The sequence below is a fragment of the Xyrauchen texanus genome, chromosome 50, assembly GCF_025860055.1.
Source record: "Xyrauchen texanus isolate HMW12.3.18 chromosome 50, RBS_HiC_50CHRs, whole genome shotgun sequence".
Taxonomy (NCBI): Eukaryota; Metazoa; Chordata; class Actinopteri; order Cypriniformes; family Catostomidae; genus Xyrauchen; species Xyrauchen texanus.
The window spans coordinates 152,791-166,227 of record NC_068325.1 but is presented as its reverse complement, the minus strand read 5'-3'; the positions used below and the strand labels follow the sequence as shown (position 1 = coordinate 166,227).

The 13,437-nt window shown below is 35.7% G+C and overlaps 1 protein-coding gene across 2 annotated transcripts in view; it reads right to left on the bottom strand.

The window, feature by feature from the left end:
• The window catches only part of psmd1 (proteasome 26S subunit, non-ATPase 1), a 112,091-nt gene that overhangs the window by 86,264 nt on the left and 12,390 nt on the right, over nt 1-13,437 (bottom strand). Inside the window, exons 8-14 of one of the 2 annotated variants that reach the window (XM_052123642.1) lie at nt 3,638-3,698; nt 3,417-3,545; nt 3,162-3,250; nt 2,993-3,071; nt 2,722-2,895; nt 2,530-2,641; nt 2,196-2,392 (exon numbers count right to left, since the gene is read on the bottom strand). In XM_052123642.1, the coding sequence (XP_051979602.1) occupies nt 2,196-2,392; nt 2,530-2,641; nt 2,722-2,895; nt 2,993-3,071; nt 3,162-3,250; nt 3,417-3,545; nt 3,638-3,698 (841 nt within the window). The remainder of the gene's footprint in view (nt 1-2,195; nt 2,393-2,529; nt 2,642-2,721; nt 2,896-2,992; nt 3,072-3,161; nt 3,251-3,416; nt 3,546-3,637; nt 3,699-13,437) is intronic. The other variant, XM_052123643.1, reaches the window with a different exon arrangement.

Sequence of the window (13,437 nt, the reverse complement as noted above, 5' to 3'; positions counted from 1 at the left end):
TTTTTGTAAGTGTTGTGATCGGAGAATTGAAAAGCCTTCTAATTTATGTTTTCTCCTGTTTTCTTTATCAGTACAATTTAGAATGTGGGGGCCGTTTGTTTTAAACTAGTTTCATCACAGAGACTAAATGCTAAATTATTGTTCAGTGAAACATTACGATAACCTGCCATCCTACGTTTCAGAAATTAGATCATGGGCCACATGAAATTATTTTAGTTTGACATATGCATGTTATGCGTTGATGAATCTGCAAGTGTGTGTAATGTCTGTAACGTCTCAAAATCATGAATAGCCTCCTGGACACAAACTATTTGATGAAAAAAAAAAAAAACATTTTCTATAGCTTGGTATTTTTACAAATTTCACAACTTAGTCCCACTGTCCACATGAGGACATACATTTTTGGAAAACTATGTGTTGTCGACATTTTTTCTTTTGCTTTCTTTATTAGGTGCTACTAGTTACAAATAAAAAATATTTAAATGGAAAATGCACACAGAATTCATGAAGAGGTCAGATAATAAATAAAGAAGGATAATAAATAATTTGTACCATAATCTCTGTGTTTACATATTTTGATGAACTTGTTTTTAATGCCACAATAATTTAATAAATACCTCTGAATCCACAAATTGCTTTGCTTTTGTTTATTTATGAAATGTATAATTATTTCCTCTCAATATACTAGCACTTGGCTGTGTCATCGCAGAACTATAAATGCAAGCCACTGTGTTAGCAACTACGCTGAAGTGCAGAAGTATAAATCAGCCTTACGTGTAGGTAATACCGGCAGAAACATTGGTATTGATCGGATTTAAGCCCAGTACACACCGCCAGCGAAATTGTGTGAGAAAGCGAAAAAATCCCATATATTTACAATGAGAGCACAGTGGCATCTGGCGACACAAGCTGCCGTGGCTGTTGGGGACAGAGATCGGCGTGGAGAGCAAATGACAAGACCGAGACAAAGTTGAGAAAATGTAAACTTTATGCAAATGATGAGCGTCATTCGCAAGCAACTACCAATGAGAGTGAAGCTCACATCATCTGCCTCCTGGCAGACTGGAGACAAGTGCAGGCAAGATGGAGAAATTTCAGCATCATGAGGGATTTTTAATGTTCTATATAATTTGTCTGTAACCACATGCATAGATAGAATAAAACAACGATGCGTGGAAAAGCGTGTCAGAAATGGTCTGCATTCCGATTGAGCTGGATTCATTGATTCATGAAATATTGATCGTCTTGTTAATGATTTAATGCACTGAAAAGTGCAGCACATTTTATAAAACATTACACTGCAGAATGTACATTTTTAGAGACAAGAGAATGGATTCCTTGTTAAATTAGTATGATATCTTAATTTTACCAGTATTAGGTCCTTGATTTTCAGAAGCTATGGCCAGACGTGCAGTCCTCAAATAATGTTACAGGGACAAACAGTAGGAGTCTAGCGACACAAAGCCGCAAAGTCACGGGAGGTGTGATGGTGTCTTTAACCATTTTAAACAGAAATATTTTCAGAAACTAAAAAAATAGTAAAAAATAAATAAATAAAAAAGTTAAATATTTCTTTAATTAAGCAAAAATATACAAGTCTATTGATTTACTATTTTAATAAAAAATAATTAACCATGGAATCCACATATGTTATAATATGTAAAAAAAAAAAATTATGGCAGGACTCTATATTTCAGAGGCAGATCAAGTAAAATACAGAAAAAAAAAAAAAAAAGTATCTTGCTTTTTATTTTATCTTGATTAAAGATCAGAAAGACCAGGGTTCAAAATGTGGGGTCAAAAATGCCCTTGAAATGAATTTTTTAATATACTGATTCAGTTGAAGTATTTGACAAAAGGATATGTGGCAGCGAGGAGGGCGGGGTCGGGTGTGCAGCATCACGACCCAGACCTGCCCTCCTCCCTGCCACAGGATGTTACACTTTTTTTTTTTTATAATTAGAGACATCATCATGATGGTAAAAAATGCCCCTTGACATCTTTACTTAAAGGAAAAGCTCATTTCGAACACTGATGAAGACAAAACAATTTTTTTTTTATGGAATAACATTCACTATTGGATCGTTCATAATAAGACTAATATATTAAAAAGTGAATGAAGTACATTTTGTGGAGCTCTGTACAACAGAAATAGTTTCCAAACAATTTCATCTTTACTGTAATTCTGTGCTCACCTTATCTCTGCAAAGACTCTCAATTAGAGCATCTGCCTCCTCCATCCTGCCATACATCACCATAGCAATGCCGACTGCCAGTCCACGCAAAATCTTCTCATGCTGGGTCTCCTGAGCGTAGCCTACCATGTCCTCTATTGCCTGGGCCGACTTCGAGCCCAACATCACAAGTCCAAGAGCAAGACCAGACGCCTCTCCTGCAATCAGACATCATAATAGTGAGCTTCACTAAAACTCTACTTAAATGAACAAAATGCATCCATTTATATAGTATATTAGTGCTAGAAATGAAATGGGCCAAGTAAAGCAAGCAAAAAAATAAGGCATCACGTGCCTGTTACTGCATCATCTTGGTAAAGGTTTGATTTGAGCAGATCGTAGACGTCTTGGCGGGCAGTGCCCAAAGCCGCTAACCCGAGACCCAGAGCACCACCATGACGAACAATCTGCAAATAAATTATACAGACAATTAGGAAAAAGGAATACCTTTGGAATCTACTTTAATTGAATATAGTTGTGTACGTACATCATTACTAGCATTCTTGAGCTGGCTCAGAAGGTAGTCGATGATATCCCCCCCATGATTGGCATGGATCAGTCCGAGGGCATACAGCCCACCTCCTTCCTGATAAGCTGATCCAGGTGAGGTGTCTTTGGGCAGGTAAGTGGCCATTAACTGTAGTGCTTCCTTTTCATGTCCCTGGATACAAAGGCAAATACGTTTTAATAGTAAATATTAAGACAACAACATTAAATCGATTATGCTTATAGAGGCGGCACATCGTAATAATATTAACCTTGTGAATGACGCCAAGACTAGCTGTTGCTGTGAATTTGGCCCAGTTAGTTGCTCTTGCAAGCCACTCCAAATTCTCTCTGGAAAATAAAAAGCAGACAATCAGGATGGTTTTCTTAATATCAAATAACAAGATGCCAATTTTTAGGCAATGCAAAAGTGTGTTTTACCGGAGAAACTGATCACTTGTTGTTCCTGTGTGCATGAATGAGTTCGCTATGACCGTCGCTGTGTGACACACTGAATTCCGCACCGCATCCTGAAAATTGAGGATTAAACAAATTAATAAACCACAATGGAGCAGTTGGTTTTGGAGCAGAGTATGTAAACATCTGACCATCATAATGTCAGTTGGATTCATGTTACATTCACATCAGCTGAAATCAGTGATGATTTCTATGCTAAATCGATCAGGAATGCTGTACCTTTGTGTTTTTCAGGATCATTAGGTCTGTGTTGTTGTTTCGAATGAGGAACTGAAGATGCAGCTCAATGGCCATTTCACCACTCAGTATTTTGATCATTTTGGAGTTCTGGTCCTTTGGCTCGTCCTTCTTTTTAAAAACATAAAACATTTATAAATACACAAACATTTAAAAGGAAGCACATAATTTGATGCGTTCAAAGATTAAAAATGCTGCATTACCACATCTGCAGTCTTTCCAGCAGGTGAGCTGCCAGCTTTGTCTTCGGTCTCCATTGCATCGCTAAAACAAGTATATAGCAACATAAAACCATTCATAAGATGATGATGCTGATGGAAATTTTAACAATTAAAAACAGTACATTGAAAACCTTTGTAAAAGTATATTAAAGCAACAACAGGGCTTCAGACTAAAAAACTACTGTGACTAAGAATTCATTGGCTCCTAAACTGAAACATTAAGGGGCAAAATGGGTGTATTTAGTCAACAAATCACAGAATTGCTCAATTTAGATTACTGTTCAGAAACCAGATAGAAAGCCAAAGAAAAACTGCTGATAATAAACCATTAATCTGAAGTTTAATATTAGGGATGCACTGATACTTTTACTCTTCTGATCCGATTCCGATATCGGACATCTTAGTATCGGCCGATACCAGTAATGTTTTTTTGCATAATCAGTTTAGAATATCTTTACATTATTGTGTTGAATTGGGGTACTCTTTAACCCTCTTCGCCGGCGCGTCCTGCTGGATTTTTTCGTCATTACAGCACAAACAACATAAAATTCTCTGTCATTTTTGGGTATACAGATAAGTGTAAAACATTAGAGACTATAAAGGGTCTACTTTTATTTGTGAACACTCACAATAACAACAAAACCTTGTGCTTTTGTTAAATAAAGAAAATAAAAAGGGTGAGCTTTCAGCAGTTCAGGAGCATATTTCAGAAACACGTCACAAAAATGAACTGAAAGTTAAAACGTCTACTTTTAAATAAAACAATTCAAATTTAAAACAAATATTCTCCTGCAGTGTAACCTGTATGAAACAAAGTGATGTACAGTTTCTCCAGGCTCAGCTAATTATCTGTAATGTGATCACACCCACCAGCAGAGCGCGCTATTCATACGCTAATGTGCTGAGACGATCAATGCAAATGGTACACGCCCCCGACGGTGAGGTTTAATGTAAACACAAATCATTCACTTTTCTGCGTCTTTGTAACGATACACAGGCGAGGAAACTCCTGGATAGGAAGAAAGAGTTAACATTTTCCTCAGAATTAGAGCGGGACTCCGATGAACGTTTGTATTTAGAAGAGAGACTTGATCCAGCCGAGGATACAATTTCAGACGAGTAAGTCATTTAGTTTTCATTAGTTGACATGCTATTTTATATAAACATACATATTTTACTAGTGGGACTGTTTCCAGACTTGCCTGCCAGGATTCAGAGTATTGCAATTTGAATAATAATCCTAATAAGCAAGTTTTAGTTACATGTAAATGTTGTTTCGGCTACAACAGGTATTTAAATTGCATGCTGTATGATAAAAATATGAGATGTAATATGATATAAAATAATGTAAAAGTTTAGATTATATTTTATCTAGTGTTTATGCGGCCTCATCATAAACCAAGCTTGTGCTTCCAAATATGTTTTCAGGTTAAATGAGTAAAATGCACTTTAAATATGCCCATATTAGAAAATCACCATCTTATGATTTCTGAAGGATCATGTGACACTGAAGACGGCAGTAATGATGCAGCTTTGATCACAAATTGCATTTTACAATATATTCAAATAGAAAACTGTTCTTTTAAATTGTAAATTAAAAAATTTCACAATATCACTATTTTTACTGTATTTTGGATCAAATAAATGCAGCCTTGGTGAGCAGAAGAGACTTCTTTTGAAAGGTACTGTAGGTCTAAATTTAAGTCTTTATGTAAAGAAAATGTATAGTCAGGTAACTTTTAACTTAAAACTTGATTTTGATCATTAGGTCTCCTCATATTCATTCTGTCACATTCCTCATTGATAGGCCCAGGGGAGGGGTCTTTTGTCTCCTCAGGTGTGAATTACAATCAATATTCATTATAGTTCATGCCTCCTTGCATATGACATTTCTAACACTTACAAAAGTTAAATTACTATATTGTTTTGTATGAATGAGTGATCAGGATGGTCTCACATCATTTTGTAGCAAAAAATCTAGGCTACAAGATCCAGTTCTCAAAAGTCTTGTGGACAAATGTTTAGTATGTGTTATATGGCCTTATTTCAGTGACTTAATTTAGTTTTTTCAAAAACCATGCATAAATGTTATTTTCTCAAAAATACAAACCGGTACACACATGTTGCTCACATATAATTGTAGCCCAGTTTGTGCTGAATACAGTGTTATCAGACTTTAGCCATTAATATGTTTTTAAGCAACTGAAAAAAGCACACATGTCAAGGCATGTCAAAACTTCTCCAGTGCTCAAAACACCCTCAGACCCCAGAGGATTAATATGTAAAGAAACACAAACCTCTAACTACACATTATTTCAATATAAATGTATAGCTTATTAAGAAACACTTTATTATTAACTAGTATACTGGATAATGTAGCAGCAAAATTAACAGTATTTCCGGTCTTCAAGTCTTCAGTAGAAAAGAAGCAGTTTTTTTGTTGTTGCCTTTTTCCCCCAAAAATGTTTCAACTTGTATCTGGACTTTAAAGGATTCAGATTGCTTTTTTTATTCAATTTAGTTGTAAGACATCAGTCCACTTTTCATTCAGTTATTTTTTGGAACCCATTGAACTCCAATATTGTTATAAATTGTAAAAAAAAAAAAAAAATACTAATAATGACACTAATAATACATACAAAATATTATTATAGATTTTTTAATTTAAAAACAACAGTATTTAACAATATTTAAATTGTGCACTTTTTAAACCCTCACGCTTTTATTTTGACATTCTAAACTCTCCAGGAAGTCCTGTATGTGTCTGTTTGTAGGCAAGATCACAGTAGTTTAATTAGCTTCTTATTAAAATTCTGTTCAAATGCACCTCCAGTGCCGTTCTAAATGCATATTATAAGAGACCTGAACTTTTGAGCATCTACATCTGAGATGTTGTTCGTGAGTAGCGCTCAAATGTTGCACACTGTGTGGAGGCCAAAAAATGTGTGTGTGTAAACAAAGCAGCACTATTCACTAATGTGCTGCATACTATATATTTATCTATTAAAACACAGCCTTTTGAGATTGACAGAGCTACCGCACGTCTTCAAGTGGCTTTGAATAAAATGCACGAGTCATATGAACTGCTTTAATGGTTCTTTTGAGCTTGACAGCAACGAACATGACTAACACACAGTATAGGATTTGGATCAGGCTCATCAGACCGATACCCAATCTGTCTAAAAGCTTAAGTATCGGAGCAGATACCGATCCAGGTATTGGATCCCTATTTACATACAGTAAGTATAGTTAAGAAGATATGTTTGGATTCCCCTTTTGTCTCAAATGTTCACTCCACTTTCATAATTAAATTCAAATTTGAGATACATTTTTTTTTATTTTATTTAGTAATGCGCTTCAGAATCTACATTACAGATATTTACATATAGTATGCATATTGTAGTGTGTTGACTTCTTGAGCATCAATGAATATTTGCACCTTGTGTAATAGTTGTGTACAAGTCTCTCAATTGTCCAGTGTCAAAAGTTCGATCTCATGTGTGACAGATTTGGACTCAGTTAACCACAAACAAAAACGTGTCCACAGGTCACAGTCTCTGATGCTTTCTGCCCGGCAATCATTTTGCACGTTCTTGTAGTATTGTGGTTTCAGCAAATTATTGAGGCATAATGCCATTTTTATGCCATGTTGTTTATAAAAGTTCTCAGCTGGTGGCTCATTTTCCAGCTGTTGTTTTTGACAACTGTTTCTGTTCAGTGTCGGTCTCACTAAAGCTTATTTGGTAACTTTGTTGTGCAGGGTTTTGGAAAAAAGGGGGGGCGTGGCTAATCCAACAGCTCAACTTGTGAAAATTCCAGAATGGCTCAAATCGCTTACAGCACCTTTAAAGGTGTGACTCTCACAAAAAACAATAATATAGCTTCAAGCAGCGATGACCGGCTGAAGCACCATGGGTCCATTTCTACCCAGTGCCTTCCGGAAAACAAAGGCACATGAAAACTGACATTATTCTAAACAATTCTGAAGTGATTTGGGTAAATGTAAGATGACTATTTCAAAGTCTGTTGTAAGTGCCACACTTCCAGATGCCAGTTGGTGGCATTATGACCGTGACCCACAATAGCCACATCCATGTGATTAGCCCCCAAGAAAAAAATACAACTCAATTTTGATCTAAATCACACAATGTACGCAGAAGATATGAGACACAGAAGATATGGGACACTTCCGGTTTCCCTATTTTTAACATTAATTTAGTGCATAGCCTTTCGATATTTAAAAATCTGTTCGCACTTTAGCATCTTCGATGTCTTGGCATAATGTTGTCTAAAATGTGGTGACAGTCTCATGAATCACCTAGGAGGAGTATTTAAAAGTTCAGAGAATTCAAAGAATCAATATATACATTTTTAATTGTTAGAAACATTTTACTAACTGATTAATTTTTCATTTTTGCTATAATTTAATAATTATTTATTGACAAAACAGGTAGATCTAAAGATTAGATTTCTTTTAATGTTGCATTTTTTCTCTGTTCACTGTCAAAATAAATGAAGTACATTAACTTTGAGTTTGCATTTGTTATTCATATGAACTGCTTAAATAGCCTCTAAATGAATATTGGGCAAATGAGGACATAAATTAGGTCAGAATACTGCATGTCCTCCCATAGAATAATTAATTAATGCAATCTTCTTAATGCTGTATAATTAACACGATGTTGTTTAAAATTAAAAGCAGCTCATGAGCATGACATGTTATTTTGCTAGCCATCTTAAATGGATCTTTAACTTTATATGTCATAACATAGTTAACTGATGAACGTATTCACACATACTTAGACTATACATAACGTACGAAAGAAGGATCCCTTTTAGACATGAACTGCAAAATCCTGGAGGGACTGAGAAGTGGTATTTTGGGAATCATTCAACAATGGAGCTTGGCTGTCCTCTATTGGACATTTCTGGTACGGTGTCTGAACATGTTAATTGCCACTCAGAACTGGGTTAGACATATGGCTGTGATTTTCTAGTATTTTTACATTTCAGTTAATATTTGTATTATATTTTATTTATATTATAAAGTTTGTGCAATACATTTTCATTACAATAAACAGACTTCTATAGCATTTTTATTTTAAAAACTGCTTTCACTTGCACAATAAATTGCCATGGCAACAGTATTTAAGATATCAAATATCCCTTTAACAATTTTAAAATTGTTGCAAAACAAAAACAAAATCTGCACAGTGTCAAGCAAACACAAGATGGCTATTTCCAAGTCTGATAAAATTGCCTTACTTCCTGGTGCCAGTTGGTGGCACGATGACTGTGACCCGTAATAGCCACATAAATGTGATCAGCCCCATCACCAAACATACAGCTTAATTTTCATAAAAATCATACAATGCGCACAGAAGATATAAGGAACTTCCCGTTTCACATTTGTACCCTTAATTTATTGCGTCACTATGGCAACACCGTTCAATATATAAAAAAATCTGTTCATAATTTAGAATCTTCAATGTCTTGGCATAATATTGCCTAAGTTTGGAGCCAGTCACATGAATCCCCTAGAAGTATTCAAAGTTCAGGGCTGCAATAAAATAAAAAAAAATAAAATAAAAAAAAAAAATATGCACATTCAATCTAAAATGACCAATTTTCTGTTGAGCGCAGCTAATGACTGTAAATTTTAAAAGTTGTCCAGCTTGATGAGAACAATATTTGTAGCAAGTTTGGTGACCATTAGAAGAAACTGACCCCACCACTTTTGTCAAAAGGTGGCACTACAGAGCTCCCCAGCCACGCCCATGTATTATCTTTTGCCCAGGCCTAATGGCCGACAACTCTGATGTGTGCAAAATATCATGAAAATTCAAGCAGGCCAATAGTGCTGCACGATAAATCATATCACAATCGCAATGTCAGCCTGTGCGATTATATGACGGCAAAATGCTGCGATTATATTAAATAAAAAAGTGCATGTGTGGACGTGACAGCCCATTCTCTCTGAGAGCCGTTTGCCCATTTTCTACACCGCTAATAAAGATGACCATTCAGTCTCAGTTTAGGGAGTGGCACGTGTGGTCATGTCAGTTTCCGGTGTTCAGCGTGGAGATGGATGCAGAGCAGACCGACACTGAACTGGTGGCCAGAAAAAATAACACAGATCATAGCTTGGCGATATATCTTTATTTCATCCTTAATTAAAGTTCATATAATACAGGAGCATGCCATGAAATGAACACAAACTCCAAAACTGTCATTCTCGGTGCAGTGAGAGCCGCTTCAACCAGTCGCGGAAGATACAATCTGAGCGGGAGTCGAGACCGGGAGAGGTACAACAGTTCCACCGGGTGATGCGCACTCGAACGCGGAGACTCTCCTCTCTCAACCCCGCTGTCTGCAGTTCGAATGTCTGATAGAAACACAGATCAGAGCTTGGCGATATATCTTTATTTCATCCTTAATTCAAGTTCATATTATACGGGAGCGTGCCAGGTAAATAAACACAAACTCCAAAATTGTCATTCTCGGTGCGGTCGAGCGGGAGTCGAAACCGGGAGAGATATAAAGTTCTGCCGGGTGATGCGCACTCTAACACTGAGATGCTCCTCTCTCACCCCCGCTGTCTGCAGCTTGCAACGTGTAGCATCATTGATGACATCATCATAAGATCAATCTTACACTAACACTAAAATGACAACAATAATAAAATGTGTGTGTGTATGTATGTATGTATAATATATTATAGGATAGACAAGATTGACAAATGCTTATCAATAAAACTCTTATGGCTAAAATGTTTGCAGTGTTCAGTGGCTGAAATATCAATATGACTAAATGTTACTAAAATATTACAAAAATGTCAACAGTTTTCATTGACTAAAACTACATTAAAAAGCCCAGTAAGCCAAACAAAACAAAGCACAATTACACATGTGTTTGCGAGTGTCACGCCATATGACACGTCTTCACAGAGATATAAAGAGACATGATGCACCGTTAGCAAAGTGGGATTTCAGAAAATGATCCACACACTGGACAAGAGGCGCCAGCGATAAGTAGAACTTTTTAGAGTAAATACCAGTTGGTCATTTAAAAAAAAAAAAAAAAAAAAAAAACAGCAACAACAAAAACAGTTTTAGTGGTTTGAGTGAACCACACTTATATCCAGTTTCCTTTTCAAAAGAGTTTATAGAAAATACATGTTACATCCTGATTAAATGTCCCTGTTTGTTTGGACAATCTTATTTTCATGAATTTTTTTTCTTATTTATTGTTCCATTTTATTTAGGTGTAATACTGAGAAAATAACAAGTTTGCAGTAATGCAAAGATGTTATTTAATTTTGTAAAAATATTATTTTAATTTGAAAACACTGCATTTATAATTGTTGTTGTTGCTAGTTTGTATGTTTGAGTTGAGAAATACACATTTCAGCATTATCAGTAATCTATTTGTGCATTTTCCTTGATAACCAAGCAAGTTGACTCATGTTACCATTTGTTTATTATATCGCAATCGCACATCGCAATATTAGCCTCAATAATCGCAATAGGACATTTTCCCCAAATTGTGCAGCCCTACATGCAAAGTACCTCAAAAACATGTGAATATACATAACAAGGAATAATGACATTAATGCGTTGCCATGGCAACACTTAAGATATAAGGAATTTCTTCAGAATTTTAAATCTGCACTGTCTTGAAATAATTCTAAAACAATTCAGGTAAACATAAGAGGGATATTTCAAAGTCTGTTAGAAGTGCCACACACCCTTCCGCCAGTTGGCGGTGCTACGACTGTGACCCACAATAGCTACGCCAATGTGATCAGCCCGCAAGGCCAAACATTTGGCTACATTTTTATGTAAATCACACGTTGCACGCAGAAGATGAGATACTCCCTTTTTCCCATTTTTACTTCATCGTGTCGCCATGGCAACCTCGTTCTATATATTTACAATTTGTTCACAATTTAACAGTCAATGTTTTGGGATGATGTTGCCCACATTTGGTACCTGTAACATGAAATACCTAAGGAGTATTTCAAATTCCAGAGCATGCATTTTTCAAACAATCCTTTGACCAGCCCTAATGGCCGACGACTCTGATGTGTGAGCAAAATTTAAAGAGATTTCCCACATATTAAGTACCCCAAAAAGTACAAAAAACCTTGAAAAGAACAACAATAAGGTCTCTGTACTCAGTGCTTGGGCCCTAATAAAGAATAATCGTGTGTTCCATATGTCACGGAAGTCGGAGCTCCGAGTTCCAAGACCAGAACTGACAAATGGAATGCCCCCCGATGTCAGAATTCCTGCTCAGAAACTCAGAAGAACCCCAAGTTCAGAAAGCAAGATGGCTGCAAAGAGCATCGAGTGCAATTATGCTGTGGGTTTAAAGATTTTTTTAGCACTTTTGTCTTTGTGTCCAATTTAGTAAGTCGTATACACAATATGTGCTACGATCCTGTTATGCATGAATTACCACATATTGTGTTTGTTATAAACTGGTACAGCTAAAATTGGCTAGGTCGCTGCTGCTAACAACAATTGTCGCTGCTAAAAGAACAATGGTCGATGTTGCTACAACAACACTGCCTAACGTTACAAACAGAGCAGAAATATGAGCAGGAAATTGTAACTGAAAATATGTTCCAAGGGAGGTTACTAGCTTACACAGCTTTATTAACAAATATAAAGATCTACTAATGTATGGAGCATTTGGATTTAAGAAGTCAAGGGCTACTTTACTCCATTTATCATGATTTAATAAGTTATCCATAACATTAATATAACTTTGCTTCCTTGAAAAGCCCTCAGGTTAGAGAACATTAATTCGGAATATAGTAAAGTTTTGTGATCGTTACACATAAACCCCATTAGGCAAATTTACATGGCAAATATGCGTTTGTACTTCCATAGGGCATTGCCCTTTGTTTACACCACTGGTTCGGTGAAAATGTGGTTGGTATGTTTTGATACAATATCAAAATACGCTGAAACATTAACATACCTTCTTCCTCGAGGTCTCTTAGGTGAAGGGCATACTTACATTGTAGCTCTCTGTACTCTGAATGAGCTAGTGCAACAATTAATTTCCTGGAGTCCAATTTTTTTCCCCGACTTGTGTGTAAATGGAATGCATCCAACTCTGATTTCTTGTTTTTTTTTTACGGATATGATCCGAGTGCCGTGCTCCGACTTCCGAGACAAATGGAACGCAGCATAATGCTTAGAAGAATAGGGCATATTCAGTGCTTGGGCCCTAATTACAAAATCAAGAGGAAACATTTAGAAATAATATTTTTAATAAAGAATGACTATTAAGCACCCCCTCGCCCCAATGAATCAAAATTCTTATCCCTGTAAGGAATCCAAATGTTTTAATCCAGAGTTTTAAAGTCTGCATTAAGGTAATACAACAAATACTACCATGATGACAAAATGTCAAATGTCAAATATTTTTCACATCACAGTAATGAGAATAAGATATTTTGCATTATTTGAGAGAAATATATGCTTAGTTTACAAGACAATTGTCTAAATGCAAAAAAAAAAAAAATGAATAGTCCTAAATATAGGCTTCATTATCTTCAGGCAAAATATTTTCTTTTTCCTTTTAATTTTATGGTGAATTTAGGGCAATATGGTTACAAATATAATTTTTCAGCCAAATGACAATATTCAATATATTATATCTTGACAATTATGTATTTGATCAGCTACAATAAATTTTTTTTTTTACATTTCTTTTAACCAATTACAATGTATATTCATAATGCTTAGAACAAATAGTGAAAATCTAGT